At 42.5% G+C, this 20,961-nt stretch overlaps 1 protein-coding gene across 2 annotated transcripts in view; it reads left to right on the forward strand.

The window, feature by feature from the left end:
- LOC118419068 (copper-transporting ATPase 1-like) overlaps positions 1-20,509 on the forward strand; it is a 23,701-nt gene extending 3,192 nt beyond the window's left edge. The window contains exons 3-24 of one of the 2 annotated variants that reach the window (XM_035825337.1): positions 4,405-5,575; positions 6,325-6,573; positions 7,878-8,041; positions 8,516-8,677; positions 8,887-8,960; positions 9,129-9,282; positions 10,014-10,247; positions 10,719-10,810; positions 11,371-11,528; positions 11,933-12,057; positions 12,412-12,546; positions 12,884-12,939; positions 13,283-13,424; positions 13,841-14,023; positions 14,515-14,725; positions 15,270-15,425; positions 16,208-16,350; positions 16,771-16,974; positions 17,209-17,326; positions 17,649-17,751; positions 18,687-18,950; positions 19,601-19,738. In XM_035825337.1, coding sequence (XP_035681230.1) covers positions 4,405-5,575; positions 6,325-6,573; positions 7,878-8,041; positions 8,516-8,677; positions 8,887-8,960; positions 9,129-9,282; positions 10,014-10,247; positions 10,719-10,810; positions 11,371-11,528; positions 11,933-12,057; positions 12,412-12,546; positions 12,884-12,939; positions 13,283-13,424; positions 13,841-14,023; positions 14,515-14,725; positions 15,270-15,425; positions 16,208-16,350; positions 16,771-16,974; positions 17,209-17,326; positions 17,649-17,751; positions 18,687-18,942 — 4,290 coding nt within the window. In that variant the 3' untranslated portion in view covers positions 18,943-18,950; positions 19,601-19,738. Of the gene's footprint in view, positions 1-4,404; positions 5,576-6,324; positions 6,574-7,877; positions 8,042-8,515; positions 8,678-8,886; positions 8,961-9,128; positions 9,283-10,013; positions 10,248-10,718; positions 10,811-11,370; positions 11,529-11,932; positions 12,058-12,411; positions 12,547-12,883; positions 12,940-13,282; positions 13,425-13,840; positions 14,024-14,514; positions 14,726-15,269; positions 15,426-16,207; positions 16,351-16,770; positions 16,975-17,208; positions 17,327-17,648; positions 17,752-18,686; positions 18,951-19,600 lie in introns of both variants that reach the window. The other variant, XM_035825338.1, reaches the window with a different exon arrangement.
- Positions 20,510-20,961: the final 452 nt, after the last annotated feature.

Below are 20,961 nucleotides of genomic sequence, written 5' to 3' on the forward strand. Positions count from 1 at the left end.
TTGTTATTCACGGATCTCCATTAGTGATTACAATTGAAATTGCATCTCTAATCTTCCTGGAGTCGTTACAAAAACACATTACATGATGCAACATTAACACATTACTTATTTACACCTAACAACGCTTAAATCTAACCTAAATAAGTCTCAAGTAGCTGAGAGGTCAGAGGTCAGTATCAAAATTCTATACATAATTTTATATACATAGATGTCGATGAATGTCTTTACCACCATTTCTGTAGAGGTTTGTGTTGTGTCTGTGTTTTCAGTCTGTCTTTGATGTGTTGTTTGAACATGGATGGTGTAGATGCTTTAATGTATTGTGGGAATGAGTTGTAGGATTTAATACATCTATACAGGAAAGTTCTGGTTGCTGCGCAAGTTTTAGGTTTGGACAGTCTGAATCCCCCCCCTTGTGCTAGGCGTGTGTTGTGTCGGTGGGTGTTTTTGATTGTGTGTAGTCTCTTGTAGGTAGCTTCTGGTTTCTTAGCTGTAAGGAGTTTGTGGAACATAGTGAGGGTTCTGGTGTAGAGTCGTTCGTTTACCTTTGGCCAGTTCAGCTTTCTGTGTAGGTCATCAGTGTTGGAAGTGTACTTTGCATTAAGTACTAGCCTGGCAGCCTTATTTTGCAGGGTCTGTAGTTTATTTAAATTAGATTGGGAACCTGCAGACAGAAGACATGCACAATAATCCATGTGACTCAGAACAAGCGTTTGAGCAACAGTTTTTAACGTGTCTCTAGTGAAAAAGTCCTGAGATTTAGCCAGTGCTGCTAGTGCGCGTGCCATTTTAGATGTTACTTTGTCCAGATGTTGTGCCCAGGATAACTGCTGGTCCATCAACATTCCTAGTAGCTTAGCATGCTCAACCTGTTCTATCATTTTGTTGCGCATCGAAAGCTGTAAGGCTGGCTTATCTTTTAGTTTGTGCCGGCTTCCAATAACTATAGATTTGGTCTTGTCAACGTTGAGCACCAGTCTGTTAGCTTGAACCCAGTCATTAATATGAGTGAGTTCAGCTTGAAGAGTGGCTTGTACCTCCGCTATGCTGGGGCCTGCTGCAGATGGGGTTGTGTCGTCTGCGTAGAGTACTACGTCGCAGTGTTTTACCACTGTGGGTAAGTCGTTAGTATATACGCAGAACAGCAGTGGGCCTAAACAGCTACCCTGTGGTACTCCACTATTAATCTCTCTGTAAGTCGAGATATCACCATTTACAAAAACGGCCTGCATCCTGTTTGTCAAATAACTTCGCATCCAGTGTAGGGCAGAATCCATGAAGCCATAACTTTTCAGTTTGGCTAGCAATATTTCATGATTTACAACATCAAACGCGGCGCTAAAGTCCAAAAGGACAGCGCCTACCAGGTTTCCCTTGTCAATTTCCTCAAGCCATTTGTCCGTCATTTCTACCAATGCACTCGCGGTGGAGTGTTGTCGCTTATAGGCATGCTGGTAGTCGGACATGATGGCGTTAGAGACAAGGTAGGTTTGTATCTGATTGTTGCATATCTTTTCCAGTAATTTGCTCAGAGCCGGTAACAGGCTGATTGGACGACTGTTAGGTCCATTTAATGGAAGTGCCTTGTTTTTTACAAGAGGTAGTATTTTGGCTCTTTTCCACTGTGTGGGGAATGTGTGTTGTTTGATAGAGCAGTTGAAAATGTGACACACTGGATTTGCTGTATGATCGGCCGCGATTCGCAATAGCGTGTTATCAATGTTGTCAAACCCCGTCGATTTACAAGGCGGAAGTGAAGTAAGTAATTCATGTACGTAGTTCTCTGTTAGTTCTTGAAAGGAAAAAGAACAGCTTTTTGATGTCATGATGTTTTCGTTGATCGGTGCAGTGACACTGGCTATATCTACTGAACTTTGCGGTGTCAGGTCCTCAACTTTTTTTACGAAGTAATCATTGAAATATTCAGCAATGTCTCTAGGTTTTGTCAATGTCTTACCGTTTGTCTCGATGAACGTTGCAGTTCGACGTGAGTTTCTACCTAGAATCCCATTCAGTACTTGCCAGAGCTGTTTGCTGTTTCTGTCTCTACAATGTTCTTCAATCAATTCCCTGTAGTGTGTTTTCTTCTTCCTTCTATTTTCTTTGACAACTACATTTCTCAATCGTTTATAAATTTCGTAGTCAGATGCTAGACCTGAAGCTTGCGCTGCCTTTTTAGCGTCGTCCCTCATGTTCATAAGGTCTCTAAGGCCTTCATCGATCCAATGAGCCGGTGACGACCTTACAGATCTCTTACGGATGGGAGCGTGCTTGTCGGCTATTTGTGAGAACAGGGACATGAAACAGCTCAAGGCATCATTTACATCTTCTTCATTATTCACAAGGTGCCAAGGAACTAGAGAGACGTCATGTAGGAAATTTTCTTGATTAAACTTACTGTAAGAGCGTTTGAGTGTGATGATTGGATGTCCCTTTGGTACCTTAGTCTTCCTTGTGGTGTGTATCAAGTTATGGTCTGTATATCCTAACGGGATTGATCTCGTGTCGGTGAATATGTCAGATCTGTTTGTGAAGATGAGATCTATACAGGTGCTGGTCACATGATCACCATTTGAGTGTGCTACCCTTGTCGGCTGCTTTACTAGTTGGTGCATGTTGAGTGTAGAAGTTTCCAACTGAAGTCTGCCGCGCAGGGGACAGCTGGTGTCCGACCAGTTAATGTTGTAATCCCCTAATGCCAACACCTCTTGATTACCGTGTGTGACTGTGTCAAACATATGTGTGATTCTATGTAGGTAGTCTATCGTAGCATTTGGTGGTCTGTACATGCATCCTACCAAGATCGGCTTGACATAGGGAAGATGTATCTCAACCCAAATAGCTTCAATTTCCGGCATCTGTAAATCTAATTTGCATTTGTATGGAATACTGTCTTTGATATACAGAGCAACGCCTCCACCCTTGTTATTACGGTCCCTTCTCACCAGGGTATGATCTGCTACACTCAACATTCCGTCATCTATTCCATTATCGAGGTGTGTTTCAGAAATAGCTAAAATGTGCAAATTGTTCGAGCACAATAAGTCTGTTATTTCGTGCACTTTATTCCGCAGGCTATTTATGTTGATATGACCGACGTGGAGTCCTTTACTTGCCAGACCGAGGTCTTCAGGGCCGGGGTTGGTGTGGATATCTCCGGACAGTAACAGCACGAACATGGCTAGCAGTGTAGACACGTCCGTTGAGGCTCTATTCTGTGTTCTGTGTGTCGATCGTCCTCCACTCAGCTTGATGCTGCTGATCGCCAACATTCCCGACAGTCCAAGCGCTGCGGGCTGCTCAGGTGTGCACTGCCAGCTGTGTGTAATCAGGGCTAGCTTGTCTTCCTCATGCAGTGAACGTTGAAAATAACGTTTCTTGAATCATACTGGGGAAATGCATATTTTGAAGTCACTCTCATTAAAACAACTCTTGGTGGCCATTTTTGGCACTTGGTGCTCTAGCAAATTTGCTCTGTCACTGTGAGTGGCACATGAAACAGGGCCATGTGGTTAATTTATAATGTTGGTCTTGCAAACGGCAATCAAAGGTCAGAGTCCGGAAAGTCACATTCATTTCAATAAATGTAAGTTACATTTTGTATTTTTGTGCAAAGTTTCCTCTGTCTAAGTTAAAATTTTATGTTTACCATGTTGTATACATTTACTAAAATACATTCTTATATGAGGAAAACAGTGTTAAAATTAGATTGTCATTTGTGTGATTGAAATGCACAATACAAAATAAGTTTTGATGTTACAAGCCAGTAAATCGATGAAAACAATGTAACTTGTGATGATCAAATCTATCATGGTATATCCCTGTGATTATAAAGTATTCTAAAGGCCTGTAGCTATTGGATAATAAGTTTGGTTACTGTAAATAATAGATAGATGATCGGCATCCGTTGTAATTTTTAATCAGACACACACTGTCACCTGTGCATAGTGGTGCCACTTCCCATGGACTTTTGACCTATTTGTTCTACATGCATAATACGTAATACGTACTACAGTATACATCGATGTAGGTTAGACGGCGTACTACCAGTAGTTCACTCCTACTTGACATATGGACGAAGGACTTGCTTTATACCAGTCATAATTCACCCTGTATCATCCTCTGATCCACTTTGGCCTCTATATACGTGTATTAGAATAGTTACATTTATCATTCAACAGACTGTATTTTAGAGGCTGAGGGTTGGTGTTCAATTGGACTTTTCTTGGATGAAAATTACCAAATGTCCCTGGTTGTATTGATTCTTTGCCATAAGTCTGTTGCAAAAGGCACAACATCTGTCAACTTAATATGTATCTGTATCATAACCATCAAGTAAATTGTATCTTTCTCTGACTATTGAATGTTGATTGTATTGCAATGTGAAGTTTTGTTTTTTCTTAGGTTTCCCTTGCAGACAACAATGCCACCATCCAGTATGACCCAGCGAAGACTTCTCCATCCAAACTTCGCGACGTCATTGATGACATGGGATTTGAAGCGTCCCTACCTTCCAACACTGCCCAAGTTGTCATTGGCATCGAGGGCATGACGTGTAACTCTTGTGTACAAACCATTGAAGGAATGATCTCTAAGATGGACGGAGTGGAGTCTATCAAGGTTTCCCTGGCTGAGAAGCAGGGGAGGGTCACGTACGACGCCAGTAAGACCAATCCAGAAGCAATCAGGGAAGCGGTGGATGACATGGGCTTTGATGCCTTTGTGCAAGACAGAGCCCAGGGAGAACAGAAGAAGGTCAAGATCAAGGTTGAAGGCATGACCTGTAACTCCTGTGTGGAGAGTATTGAGAAGGTCATGTCTTCTGTAGAGGGGGTGAAGACGATCAAAGTCTCCCTGGAGGATAAGGAGGCAGTGATCGACTTCGACCCGCAGCAGACGGATCCTACCTTGTTGAGGGACGGAATCGACAATATGGGGTTCGACGCTTCCCTGGAGTCATCGCAATCACCATCCACCACTACTACCTCTCAGAAGGTACCCACCATACCACCACCAGCAAGCAGACAACCTGCCGGCGTTGTAGCTGTGAACATGCCCTCAGACCCGTGGGTGAAGATGGAACAGGACAGTCAAATCCTGCAGCCTGCAACGCTTTCCACGGCATCGACTGTTATAATTGGAGTAGAGGGAATGCACTGCAAGTCCTGTGTTCGTAAGATTGAGGATGCCATGGCCGACCACTCAGGTTTACACTCCATCAAAGTTTCTCTGGAGAACAAGAATGCCGCGGTTAGCTACGACGCCAGCCAAACGAATCCGGAAAGCCTCGCTAGGGGCATAGCTTTCGAGGGTTTCACATGCTTTCTCCCAGGCTCATCCAACCCAATCACAAAACAGACCGGTGAGCAGACTGTCGTTATTGGCATCCAGGGGATGACGTGTAACTCCTGTGTACAGAGCATTGAGGGCAGAATGGCGACCTTTACAGGGGTCAAATCAATCCGAGTGTCCCTGGGAAATGCCAACGGCACCATCGTGTATGAAGCCTCAAAAGTGAGTGCCGAACAGCTAAGGGAAGCCATAGACGACATGGGATTTGAAGCATCTCTTCCAGGTATGTAACTTACAAATACTTTGTATATAAAGATAATCAAAAACAAGTACTTTTGAAAAAGTATGGCATTACAACGGCACAGCTATAATGGACACTATTGACATGCCTGAGCAAAGGTAATAAACTATACTAGATGGGTTTAAAGGGAAAAAGTCCCAAACCCCGGTTTTGAAACTATGATCTTTGTTTGGCAAGATAAATGCAATGGATGTTTAGAATCATATATAAAAAGAACGGAAAAGACTTACATGGATGGGATTCGAGCCTCCAATCTTCTGTTCACAAGACGGAATCTCTCTTATCAACTACGGGTATAATAAGTAAATAGTGACCAGGACATCCTGCTTGCTTATAGATAAAAACCCAAAACAGTGCATTATGACATACATGCGCCATGATGCAAAAAAAAACTATTTTTTGAAATTGTTGCAATTAGCTTCTCAGTAAGAAAATCTGTACATCTTTTTTTACTGTGAGTTCATGATTTTGCAGTGAAAGGAAAAAAGGAGATGTTTGCAGTGTTTTACATTTTGTAAGTTTGTGGTTGAAACAATTCTGTAGTGTATACATTGGAAGTGCATATTTACAGTGAATTTGCATTTAGAGTCAGGTCACTGCAAAAACTGTCAAATTAAAAGCACAGCATTTAAAGATTTCCTGTGATCTGTAATGTCCCAGAAGCCTGGTGCCAGTTCTGACAAGAAAGAAGATTTCACGGTTATTTATGATTATTCTTGTCCTCTCTTCAGGTCAGTCAGCACCAATGTCCCTGTCCAAGCCTGGTGCCAGTCCTCAGAAGAAGAAAGACGACTTCACAGTGCACTTCAGGAAGGGAGCGGTGGTGAAGACAGAGCTTGGGCTGGAGGAGGTGGAGCTGGGGACGGCAGAGGATACCACTCGGACAGCAGATCAGATGGACAAGTGCTTTGTGGAGGTGACGGGGATGACGTGTGCATCCTGTGTCTCTACCATTGAGAGGAACTTGGAGAAGGAAACAGGTTAGAACTAAAAAACGACACTTCCTTTAAATGGTCTTATTATGAAGATATGGAACATTTTCCTTCTCTATGGTATTGATGCAGCTATAATATCTTTAGTAAATTGCATTTAAAACTGCCCAAGAAGGTCCCTTATGGAAATGATAAAATCTGGTTTAGGTGGACAGGAGGTCACTATATGCTGTAGACAGGATTCTTATGTTTGTCAAATTGTGTCAATTGGAAAATCATCCAGCATTCTAAGAGTAAGACTACAATGCATAGAGACCAGAAAAAGAAATGATGGTGGCCATGAGTATAGAGTATTTAAGGTTTGACTGTTATATACAAGTTCCTTAGATATGAGTAAGCATTATTATGTAAGCTGGTAGAGCAGTGTTTTCCCTGAAGATTTTCTTCTTAAATTGTTTTGAACCAGATAGGAATACCGTTTTCTTCTGACTTTCCCAAAGTACATGTATTTGGAGCCTTTTTGGGCAGGGGGAAACACATGCACAAGGATTATATATTATATACTAGCCCTTGTCTCCTTTCTACACAGCTTCTCTGTTGTTCCTTCTTCCTTCTTGCTGTTTCTTTCTCTGTGTCTCCTATCTTATTCCATACTGCCTGTCAGAAACAGGGTCTATCGGAGTCAGGCACAAACCCGGATCTCGAGGGAGGTCCAAACCAACAGCAGACTCCCAAAGCTGTGTGCTGGGAGTCACTGGCATGACCTGTGCCTCTTGTGTAGACCACATAGAGAGGCGTGTAGCCAGGATTCCAGGTCTACAACACGTTCTTCCTTTACTGTCATTCTTGCTCTTACTCCCTGTATACATGTGTACAATGTGTGTAATACTATCTGATTGAAGTTTCTCACACCAACAACTGTCTTACATTGTATATTACTAAAAAGTTACAATGTGACCATATTTTTTGTTATAGACCTGTGGTGCAATGTATGCAAAAGACATTCAACTGAATAATTGGCTGAGTGTTCCCCTTAAGAACAGCGTAGATCTTCATTACTTTGGAATAATGTAATAACAGACATCACCATCTATCATTCTATGGTCCTAAGTTTTCTACTAGCATAATTGTACATAATGTATCTTGAATATTGTGATCTATTCTGAAAATGTGTGGCTGATATGGTACCTAGTCATCTGTTTAACCTTAAATCTATTTGTGTTTATTGCATTAGTTGATCGAAGATTTCATATACATAACTTTGTATAGAATATTGTAATGATAGTAAATTTAGTACTTTTTGTTATGGAAGTCTACTTATTAAATGTATTTATTCATTGTCCTTACTTCAGGTGTGAAGTCTGTGCTGGTATCGCTGATGGCGGGGAAAGCGGAGGTGAAATTTGACCCTTGCTACACGACACCCAGTGAGATAGCCAAGAAAATTGCTGACCTCGGGTTTGGTGCGACTATCATCGAGTCCCAAGGGATCGGAGAGGGGAGAGTACAGCTTGCAGTAAGAGCTTATTGATATAATTGAAGCACAAATCTAGATTTACACACAAATTACATTTTTTTTGCAGGTTTAGATTAAATAGAACATATAGAAGTGACTATTTTAAGAAGCAAAGATAATCAAATTGTTGTGATCATTATACATCAATGATGAATCATTTAGTAATGATTTACCCATCAAAGCTGGACCCCTTCTGTAAAGCATGACTGAAAACATTGGCTAAACTCTTTGATATTACAGACAAATTTATGACATATCTATATCTTAGGTTACTAATTTTTTGTAGTCCAAAGGATAGGACATTAAGAGATTAAGAGCCATGGTCCACTGGAACCTGTAAATATTGCACATACATGTATCATCTGTCTTCTCTGTCATAACCAGTGCTCTTCACTAAGCTGAACTAGTTAGAGATCACTCTTAGCTTTTCTTCTAACTTCTTAGTCTTACCAAGTGTTTCTTTTCCTGCCACAGATTACAGGCATGACCTGCTCCTCCTGTGTTCACACCATCGAGTCCAACATGAGGAGAAAACCAGGGGTTCTGGAGGTCTCCGTTGCCTTGGCAACAGAGAGGGGCCAGTTTGTGTACGACCCAGAGGTCACCGGACCAAGGCACATCATAGAAATGATCAAGGTGTGGACAAGTGTCTGGTGTTGTTGAAAAATTTGAAAGATTTAAGGTTACAATTGTTGTCATTATGAACAATAGGACGTTTAAGATTTATCTGAACCCACATGTTAATGCCATTATAAAGACATGATTTCAATGAACTCCTATAGTGTCAAAAAAGTAATCTGAGTTGTTTTCAGGTGTTGATATCGTCTTATGTTTTACAATTTTAGGAGTTGGGTTTTGATGCCAGCTTGACTACAGAAGAGAAGAAGGGAAGCTTGGACCACAAAGCATCTATTCAGAAGTAAGCCCTGTACTTAAAGATATACATTCTTCTGATGGTCACTTTCCATTTTGAGAATGAGAAAAATTTATTTGTAAAACATCTTTTTATGCTAAACCTCAGGATTTGATAGGAAATTTTCCTTTCAGACTGACCAGCATGTGTGTGTACTTGCCATGTTTTCTGCAGGTGGCGTACAGCGTTCCTGTTCTCCTTTATCTTCGGCCTGCCCGTGATGATCATCATGATTTACTACATGGCTACCGGCCACAGCCGCAAGCCTATCTTCAGGGGCGTGTCCCTGGAAAACCTGCTCTTCCTGATCCTAGCTACACCTGTGCAGGTGAGACCAGGCATGGCAGTAGGACAGTCTACTGTACCGCTTACCGCTTACCGGTCCCTTGACCGGGGGTGGTCGTGGGGGCACTTTGCAGCTGAGCACACGGTCACCTCCCTCCATCTCCCCCTGTTGTGGGTCAGAGCTTGGGTTTCCGCAAGGGTCATTCCTGTCCACTCTTTGATGTTATCATCCCACTTCTTTCTTTGTCTGCCGCGTCTTCTTTTGCCTTTGACTGTTCCTTGCAGGATGACCTTAGAGAGGCCTTTGCTTCTTGTCACGTGACCGTACCACCTTAGTCTACTGTAGTGTACATCTTAACTTTGCTAAAGAAAGGATGCTATCACCATAACTATAGTTTACATGCCTCTTCTCATTTCTTAAAACAAGTGTATACAAACTCACAAAGTTTTTGTCATACGATGTTGTCAATAAAATTTTCCCCAGCAACTAGATTTTATCAGATTATTCAAACATAGCTTACAAAAGGTAGTGGACGCTGTCTGAAACATTGCTAATGAAAGGAAACTAAACAGCACTTAAAAAAGCCAAGGAAACTTAATTATTTTGGAAACATTCTCAGTATCAATCAGAATGATAGAATTAAGGGTTTTCAGCTGTATCATTTTTTTTTATTCAAGGTTGTTGGTAGATGCACATTATTCATTAACATGAGATATTTTAAGTTATGATGTAAGAATCATAAAGCTGAACCCAGCCTGTCATTTGCTCCATAGATATTCGGAGGTAGACACTTCTACGTCACGGCCTACAAGTCCCTCAAGCACAAGTCCACCAACATGGACGTCCTCATCATGCTGTCCACGACCATCGCGTACGTCTACTCCGTCATCGTTCTCATCATTGCGGTGATAGAGAACCCGGGACTCAGCCCGAAAACGTTCTTCGACGTCCCGCCAATGCTTCTCACCTTCATTTCCCTCGGTAGATGGTTGGAGCATATTGCAAAGGTGAGGAACAGAATGTTGGATTGCATTTGCTTCATCTGTAAGATGCAGTGTACTTTTAAGTTCATCTCAACCATGAAGGCAGAGAGAACCTTTAAAGGAGTGAAGTCTACCATCTTGGAATGCTTGTTCTTGTTACCTGTATGAAAAATAGAGGTGTTGTTTTGAGTCTGTCTGTCTTGTTGTGTGTATGTGTTTTTGAATATTTGTGCACAGCATAATTTAAGAATCTATGGATGGATGGTGATGATATTTGGTGCGTGATAAGGTTTTGGGAGGACAAAGGTTAACTAAAGTTTGATTATGGTCCTCCTGGCAGCTTTCTTTGGCACTGCAGCAGTTTTTGTTTTGCTTGTCCAGGACATGCTAGTACGTGTAACTACTAGAACTTGTACTTATGATAACCTCATGTTTATAGCAAGAGAATTGTGAGCTGTGTTGTTGTTTACACATTTCTTGTGTGTTTATGTTCAGGGTAAGACATCAGAAGCTCTGGCCAAACTCATGTCCCTGCAGGCTACTGAGGCCACCTTAGTGGAGCTGGGGAAGGATGGTTCTGTTGTCAGGTACATTTCCTTTCTAACATGCTTAACAATGTATATTGGTCTTGGATATAATGTACAAATGTATAAAACTTCACCCTAAGGAAGTGGAGTATTTACAGTGCAAAAGATCATTTTTGACAGATTTTGTCAGATGATCCAGATATAGCTGTGAAGGCTAACGTCACATTTCCAAAACGTAAAAATAGAAATTTGTACATGAAAATATACACAAATAATATCCATGGCTATTCTCTGTACCGTACTACTACGTCTTGTGTACTTTGGTATCTTTCATATCATACTTTCGTACCTGACAGCTGCCCGACCAGGCCACTGTTTGGAGATGTCATGTAGGCCTAAAAGGTAGTGGATGAAACATCATACCATTAACAAAATCTGTCCAGTTGCTTGAATAACTAAGTTAAAAGCTGGCCTAAAGACTTGACCTGAATTTCTGTGTATCTACAGTGAGCAGCAGAACGATGTTGTGCCCTTTGTCCAGAGGCATGGTCATTAAGCCCTGGACTACACGATAGTCTGCGTTGCCCATGTCTAAATCTTTACCTTAAATTTCTCTACAGTGAGCAGCAGATCGATGTTGAGCTGGTACAGCGTGGGGACATCTTGCGGGTTGCACCGGGTGCGAAGGTTCCCGTGGACGGGGAGGTGATCGATGGCACATCCACTGCTGATGAGTCTCTCATCACGGGAGAATCCATGCCTGTACCTAAGAAACCTGGTAAGGAACACGAAAAACTCAGCATTTTTTCACATTATGACTCTTAACAATATCCAGATGCCATAAAATTCATAAATTTGGAAGCACAGTTAAAAGTGGCTGGCCAACCACCTAGTGCCATTATCCACCTCCAGTCAGAGGTCACATCAAAACCGTCTTGTCCAATTATACATAGTTAAAACCCTTATATCTGGAACAGCCATACCATGTAAAGAGTCGCTTTAGATTGTAAATACTATTGATTGTTTTCAGTGTCCATCTTGTTGATTCCATTTTGTACCATATGATCTGTGTAAAGGAGAAGGTTCCAAAACCACACACTGACTGCTTTCTTCCAAATCCTCAGTTGACAACTATTTTAAAATAGTCACAGAAGGCTTACTGTCTGTTTTTTTGATTGACAGGGAGTAAAGTGATTGGCGGGACCATCAACCAGCATGGAGCTCTGCTGATCGAGGCGACACATGTGGGAGCAGACACCACCCTGGCACAGATCGTCAAACTGGTGGAGGAGGCGCAAACCTCCAAAGTAAGGGGTAACAGCTGAAAGGGGATAAGGGTTTAAGAAACAATGGAGATTAAGAAACAATGACTCATTTTTCCTTATGTCTTCATGGTGACCTAATGCCTGCCTAGTGACCTTTTACCACTGAATAAAGCACAGAGAGAGTGAAGCAATTATCCATGAGTGGCCACCATCCTTTAGTTGTAGATCTGTGATTGTAATCTAGCGTTAATGAAGTATACTTGATCTTTTCTGTATCTATGTTTTACCATCAAATCTCAACCCTCAAAAATTCTCTTGGGGACTTGAAGTTGGGGTTCATAAAATATCAGAATAAAAGAAGTAAGACGTTTTTTTCTCCTTGTTTCTCCCTTCTAGGCTCCCATCCAGAGGTTTGCAGACAAGTTGTCGGGGTACTTTGTGCCGACCATCTGTGCCATCTCTCTCATCACCCTGTTCGTGTGGATCGGCATCGGCATGGGAGATCCTGAGCTCATCGACCCAAACTTCACAGTGAGTTCTTTGTTGTACTTGTTTGTTGTCAGTTAGTTAGTGTCCACGCCTTTCAGTGTATAGTGCAACACTCTATTTTAATAGCCCTTGGGCCACAGTTGTGCAAGGACTACAGTAGGGGACAGAAGTGGTAGTGGTATTGTTTTTCATCTCCAATACTCCTTCTCCATATTTAAAGTCTTTGGTATGACCTGGTTGTTTCTTGAACCCACAACCCCCTGAATGCAATAGGAGCATTGTTTGCAGTCAAGTTATTTCTGAATCAGATGTAAATCCATCTGTTGTGAGTGTTGTGTGTGCTGACTGTGTTTTAAGTATTCATTTTTTTTTTCAACAGAGTGAGAGACATGACATCATCAGTGAAGCAGAGATTGCTGTGCAGTTTGCATTTAGGTGAGAAAAATTTATTATTACATGTATCTTTGTTTTTCTCAAGCATAGATGTGTTAAATCATGGAATGTGCATTTTCACTCTCTTGGGTACCTGTATCGCATTGCTACCTGTAAGTAGTATAACGAATGCTTACTTTGCCTTTTTCCCTGTTGCCTTACCCTGTGACCAAAAGACAATTGATTATGCCAAATGGCTACTCCAGTGTGCTACAAACTGTAAAGGTTAAATGACAATCCGCCAAAAAATCAGTTACTCATTAGACAAGCAACTGGAAACAGTCAGACGTTTCAAACAACATCCATTGTTTAAATGACAATCATTGCCCACTATGTCCATATACAGGTGTGCGATCACAGTGTTGAGCATCGCCTGCCCCTGTGCCCTTGGTCTGGCCACCCCGACAGCGGTGATGGTTGGGACGGGTGTGGGTGCCCAGAACGGAATCCTCATCAAGGGAGGGGAACCGCTGGAGTTCGCCCACAAAGTAAGCCAGAACATATTAAATTTTATGCTATTTACAACTCTTTATAGTTAAGGTGTATATATATATATATATGCTCTTCTTCGGTCAATATTGACCATCATGGTAAAAGCCTAAATGATATCAGCCCTACAGCTTCGACTATGACTAAAGGCAGTTAATTAGGGTCTTTGTAGACAAATGCTCAGAATTGCATCCTAAGTTTTTATATATTCCAGTTTGTATCTCTTGCAAAACATGAGAGGTATTTTTCTGAATGGGCCAAGGTGGAAATTAAGCTTATGTGGAAATTAAGCTTAAATTTATCATTTAATTTGAAGGGATATTGTTCTTCTTCTTTTTGTTTCCAGTGTAGATGTAGAAATGATTTAAATGCTTCCCATTTTATGTAGAACTCTAACACTGCTTCCTTGTGTTAGGTGAAGACTGTTATCTTTGACAAGACCGGCACCATCACCCACGGTGTTCCTCGGGTCATGCGGACAGCTCTGTTCGTGGAGCCTGCTGTCTGCACACTGCGCCTCCTGCTGGCCATTGTTGGTACTGCAGAGCAGAGTAGTGAGCACCCCATCGCATCTGCCATCGTAAAGCATGTCAGAGAGGTGAGAAAATTATACATGTCATTCATAACTGTTTCATTTTTTGCTTGCATGCAAGATGAATGGTATCCCACAATTAGAACCAGAAATCTACGGTCAAAACTGCCAAAGAAGACCACTCAGGACCAGTAAAATCTTGTTTGTGTGGATAAGTGGTTACTATACACAGGATTCTTAATGCCTGTGTTAATGAAATATTATCAATGGGAACACCAAAATGCGGTCACAATGATCAGTTGGTCCCTATGTTAAGGTGGTCACTTGTTTAGGTTTGACCGTATGTTTTTAAAGGATGCCAGAACATGCAGTGTCCCTGTTGATTGTGATGGTTGTAGCAAAACTGTGAAATTGTATAGAGAACTTGGTCTTGTACATGTACTTGTGTCTTTCTATGGTGTACTTTCACATTGCTGTATCACCTGTACTAGATGCTATGTGTGGAGTCTCTGATCTCTCTATGTTGTACTTACACCTTGCTGTGTTGCCTGTACTAGATGCTGTGCATCGAGTCCCTGGGAAAGGCCTCTGACTTCCAGGCCGTGCCCGGCTGTGGACTGCGGTGCACCGTGTCCGGCATTGAGTCAGTTCTCCAGGCCAGCAGCCAATCAGTGGACAGCAGTAACCATAGTAACATGGTCAACACTGATGGTAGACAGACCTCTGCTGAGGACACCCCCGCCATCATAGAGCCACCTGCGGCTATTGGTGAGATGATACTGTCATTCAGTTAAGTTTCTGTGCATATGCATAGTCCAGTAACACACCAGCTTCAAAGGCACACAGCACGGCAGCAGCTGGTTATATTACACTGAACGACCTGTCACACCTAACTTTTGCACATCTATCTGTAAGTGTTCTTTAGAACTATCCTGCGAAGATGCCCCTACTGTGCTTGGTGATAACAAATTCCACTCTACGATAGTTCTGGAAAAATACAAATCACATCACTCCGAGGTTGGTAACTCTAGTACAAGGCTTTCTCCAGTTTTAAATTCCTTGTCGTCCTTCTCATTGATACGGGGCCAACGCTGTTGATTTTCCTTGTAAAATCTGTCATTTTAAGCCATGAAAACACATTTTCATCATTTTATGTACTGAAGTTCAGATTTTTGGGACGGGTGGGGTGAAATTTTTGTCCATTCGTACAATAAAATTTCTGACCCAGGATGGAGGGATGGCTGCTCTAGTATTTGAAGGCATGACTATGATGATGATGATGATGATAACGACTTCCATCCCACCCCTGCAGAGCCCCAGGGCGCGGCGGCCCCGCAGGAGTACCGTATCCTGGTGGGGAACAGGGAGTGGATGCAGCGCAACGGCATCAGCGTCAGGGACGAGGTGGACGAGACCATGAAGGAGCACGAAGAGAAGGGACAGACTGCAGTTCTCATCTCTATTGATGGTGAGTGGACCCCAAAAAAATTACGGCTCTTAGTGGCAAATGTGCAGATGTTGGCACACTGTTGCACCAAACCCATGTATTTGGCACCCTTTTTGTGGTGGTGTCACTCCACCGTCATGGTGGGTATATCATGTAAAGTGCCTTTCCCAAGGGCACAGGATTGGGGCATGGCGAGTATCGAACTCTGGACCTACCAATCTGACTCCAATGCTCCAGCCATTGCCATGTCAGTATCAAGTTTCTAGCTGTATGGTCAGGAGTTGAATCCAGATGTAGCATGCATAGTCCAGTGGTTAGTGATCCTGCCTCTGGTCAAAGATGTTAGGAGGACCTTTTTTTTCTAAAGTTTGTAACTGTGAGACTAGCATTGTTGCAAGATAGTATGGTGGTAAAGTCTGCCATCTCAGATTGTGTATGTGGTGAATGTTTGTGTAGTCTTGGCTGTTGTACTTGATGAAGAGGAGGATTTCAGCTTGAGTCTTCCCCCTCAGATACGCTGGTTGGGATGATCACAGTGACAGACACAGATTGTGTATGTGGTAAATGTTTGTATAGTCTTGGCTGTTGTTATACTTGATGAAGAGGAGGATTTCAGCTTGACTTGTCCCCCTCAGATGTGCTGGTGGGGATGATCGCGGTGGCAGACACAGTGAAGTTGAACACGGACAATCTAGCAGTAGTGTTAGCAATCTCAGATTGTATTTGTGGTAGATGCTTGTATAGTCTTGGCTGTTGTTATACTTGATGAAGAGGAGGATTTCAGCTTGAGTGTTCCCCCTCAGGTACGCTGGTGGGAATGATCGCGGTGGCAGACACGGTGAAGTCGGAGGCTGCGCTGGCTGTCTACACGCTGAAGAGGATGGGTCTGGACGTGTATCTACTGACAGGAGACAACAAGAGGACGGCCAGAGCCATCGCCAAACAAGTAGGGGCAGAATTCCTTGCTTGTTTTGTGTAAAAAGAAAGCTAGGAATCCTATCATTTCACTTTGCATTATGGCAAGCTCAAAGAAGTTTTAATCATAGAATGGAACCAGTTACCCTTAAGTATACTAGGAGCATTGTCCCTAGATAGCTTTTATCAGTCAGATGTGCAAACGTTAGTGTGACAGGTCGTTCAGTGTATATAACCAGCTGCTGCTGGGCTGTGTGCCTGCAAAGCTGGTATGTTGCGCCAAAGGGTGGTTATACCGGCTACATAACATGTAGACACAGATTCAGATACAGATGCAGATACAGAAACAATGTGTCTATCATAAAAGCCATTCTGTCCTGTTGTCTGAATAAGCAAAATGGCTGTTGCATAGAAAGGCAAGCCTCCTCATTATCGTATGGTCCTCTTCCAGGTGGGTATCACACAGGTGTTTGCAGAGGTGCTGCCCTCCCACAAGGTGGCCAAGATCCAGCAGGTGCAGGCGCAGAACCGGGTGGTGGCCATGGTGGGAGACGGCGTGAACGACTCGCCGGCGCTGGCTCAGGCGGACGTGGGGATCGCCATCGGAACGGGGACGGACGTGGCGGTGGAGGCTGCAGATGTGGTGCTGATCAGGGTGGGTGTTGTGGGCACTGTGCATGGGAATACTCTGTACACAGAAGCACTTGGTACGCAGAAGCACTTACATTATTTTTTGCCGTTGTGCCTTTGAAAGTGTTTGTTGAAAATTGTTCTACATGTGTGTTTTACTGGTAGTCCTAATCTCATTAACAAGGATTCTGGAAGTATTTCAAGAATGTTAGCGATGTGCTGACGCTTCCCCCCTCCCCCCCTCTCCTTGTGACCTCAGAATGACCTGCTGGATGTGGTGGCTGCCATGGACCTGTCCCGTCACACAGTTAGGCGGATCAGACTCAACTTTGTCTTTGCTCTCATCTACAACATGATCGGAGTTCCCATAGCTGCAGGTAGGACAGTTTATGCGTTTTTTTCACATCAGAAATGTCAATCTACATATCATCATCATCTGGCTATGTGCTTACACACAATGGGGGTTATACTGCCCTTTTTGGGGTGACATACCCTTTTGCTGGCTAATTACAAGACGGATGCACCAGCTCTCCCGTCCACACAACTTAAATTGGAACAAAAAGATAACTTTTCTTCCCTTCCTTCTTGCCTTCGGTGCTCAGCAGGATTTCCAAATCCAGGGGACAGAAAAAGAATTCAAGCTGGCTAGAACACTGTGTTGTACCATTACTAAAAGTTTATTTTTCTTTGCTGTTTCAGGTGTTTTCCTGCCCGTTGGGTTTGTGTTGATGCCGTGGATGGCCTCAGCCGCCATGGCTGCATCCTCCGTCTCCGTGGTAACATCCTCGCTCTTCCTCAAGTTGTGAGTATCGCATTACATTTCCTCAGGTTATGTACACACACTGCTGACCAAATCATGACAACACAGGAATGGACAAGTTTGCCCCTAGAAAATTTACTTGCCTGCACCAGCTTTTCACTTGCCCGAAATTTGAATGACCCTTTTCTATGTATTTTCACTTCTAACAATGGAATTCTTTTATTTTGGGAGAGTCCCACTCATAAAAAAATCTTACTTGCCCGATCAGGCACGTGGGGTTGGACATGCAATTGTCTGATTGGCACTTTCACGAGTGGACTTGTCGAACCCTGCAACACACAAAATCTACGTTATCACTTTGATTTCTGGCATCCTGAGCTCAAACAATGAAGATACTAGCTTGACTGTCTTAATAAAGACAGTTAAGCAGGTATCTCACTGGACTGTGACATATTGTGCTAGGAAATTGTGCCAACTTTGCAAATATTCCCTTGCGCTGACAATTCAAACGACACACAGATAAAATAGTTGACCTCTGCAAAGAAAGCCCGGAATGTCAGCTTTTCAGATTCGGCTCCAGATACAAGATTGATTGAAGCTGAAACTGAAAAAATGACATTACAGTACTGCTCAATCACTGAGATTGCGAATATAGTTATCAGATACAAGATAAATAAAAACTAACTTTATTGGAATTTGTGGCAATTGTGGTGATTTGCACCATTTTGCGAATTGCAAATGTTTTGAAAAATTCACAATATTGGATGGCAAAATGCGCCACTCTGTGATGATTGATGCTGGGTGGTACCATTTTGTGACTGCCTGGCACAATTTGGTGCAATACAGTAAAAGAGATACCTACATTACTTAGATCGGTAGTTGTAAGTGTAGGTTAGTGTTCACTGACATTCATTCTTGATGGAGATGTTGGCCTGCTTTTAACAAAATACTCAGCTGTCTTTTACCAACACTACAAGGTATAGCAAGCCCAGTCAGCACAGCTTACGCACCATGTACCTGGAGGATGTTCGCAACTTCCGAACCTACCGGCAAATCACGCAGCAGAGGAGCGTAGAGCGCTTGACCGACTGTGACGTAGACGTGACAGAACTGACAGAGATGACAGACTTGATCTCTCGCGAACCAGAGATCCAAACGATCATACTTAAGGACGAGATCGGAGACTACATGTACCGACGACTGACTCCGCACTTCACAGTGACAAGAGTGTAACATGACTGGTACAGTACCACAGACTGCCTGACGGAGGAAAATGACTTTAGCACTGTAGAACACTCTGTAGGCTCCTGGAGTAGTTTCTAGTTAACCACTGTGACCACAATGTAACTACTGTGTGCTTAGAGTTTAGAGTACAATGACTGACATGACATGATTGTAGAATGGTAGCACTTTTGGGAATGGACCATTGGAAAATGTGGTGAAACCAAGAAAACACCTGTCAATATTTCAATCCTCTAGTACAAACTTCCCTGCCCCATCTTGCAGAGGAACCTGACCCTAAAGATTCCCTCAAGACAAATGCCCCCACCCCCACCCCAAGAAATTGAAGATTCAATGGTCTGTACTCGGGGTGGGCTCTAACTCATAACTAGTAATAGGATCTCCTTTTAGAGAGGACTAAGCTCTGCTCAGATTGTACACTTTTGTCTCTATTCCTGCAATTGTGCACTATAACTACAGTAGTTTTAGTTTCTTTCCCTTTGTAGTACAAATTGTATTCTTGTTGTGTATTCCCACTATTTTGTGTATATTTATATAGTTTTGAAGCAATGTCAACACAAAAGAAACAGTTGATGCTGTTGCCAGCATGTGCATGTCTACTTCTGTATGTACTCTTTTCTAATTTTTGGCTCACTTTTTTTTACCTCAGCTGGCGCAAGACGGATCCCGACACGTTGGAGCGACCAATCATGTCATCAGGCGATGTGTTTGTCACTGTTGGATCAGAAGAGCCTGTGGTGGAGTCCCCGCGGGAAACCGTGTTAGACTCGATCAAGAGGAACATCAGCCAGATCTCGCTGGATCGCAAGAGCAATGGATCTGCTGGATCCAACAGAACGCTGGATCGCAAAAGTTTGTTAGAGGGAGAAGATGAGGGAGACTATGGTGATTCTTATCTTTGAATTATGATAATGTTATGATAATATTCATATTTCTATTTGCACTGTCAGAGTTCTATGACATTGTAGTACCTAAAACCACTCTGCTTGAATAGAGGGAGAAGATGAGGTGGACTATGGTGATTCTTATCTTTGAGTTATGATAATATTATGATATTATTCATATTTCTATTTGCACTGTCAGAGTTCTATGACATTGTAGTACCTAAAACCACTCTGCTTGAATCATACTACACTCACTCACTCATGGCCCATGACCACGTAGGGGCTCCACGACAGCCAGCTGCTGTGATCTTTACCCATCTATACTAAATGTGCAACTTGCTGATTTGACATTGTGGATGAAATGTTTTTTTAAGTGTACAAAGACAATGTGAAAGAATGTTGGGGCAAGATGTAAATGTACTATAAAGAATGGACTGTCATTTGTTTGTCCAGTATATTTTGTGAAATTTATCATACGATGGTATTAAAACAAGGCTTCTGAAACGAGTCAGTCCTCTGACAGAGAAGACAAATTCTATATTTGAAACAAGTTAAGATAAACTTTAGAGAAAATGTAGTACATGTAAGCTGAGGCAGGATGTGGCATACACTAGACACTATACAAGTTATGTACACCTTTGTGGCAAATACTCATGCACCTACATTGTACTGTACACTGTCTTTTATTGTGTTGAATTTACATGTATCATTGGTGTAGCACTCCCTACTCAAGTATGCTACTGTTGACTGAACTGTGAACGCATGAACATTGTATATTGTAGTAGAAGCAACCATTTTGTGGCACACATGACCTCGAACGCGATCGACGGCTGTTCCCTGGCCGGTTATATTCCTCTGGCCGGCTTACTCCTCTATTTGTTCCATTTCTACAATTTTCCAGCGATCCGGAGTCTGGTAGAGACTAAACATTTCCCAGGTAGGGCCAACTGTGGATCTATTGCAGTTAACCTTTGCTTTAATGATATGTGTTAATGTATGTTCATGCTTTCAAGATGGCATTGATGACAAGCTTCCTTCTGAGGTACAGTTATATGTTCAAACATGTCAGAGCTAAAACCTCCAATATTTAGGTTGTGTTTTAGAACCAGGAGACCAGATGTGCTTT

This window comes from Branchiostoma floridae, chromosome 7 (assembly GCF_000003815.2).
Source record: "Branchiostoma floridae strain S238N-H82 chromosome 7, Bfl_VNyyK, whole genome shotgun sequence".
NCBI lineage: Eukaryota > Metazoa > Chordata > Leptocardii > Amphioxiformes > Branchiostomatidae > Branchiostoma > Branchiostoma floridae.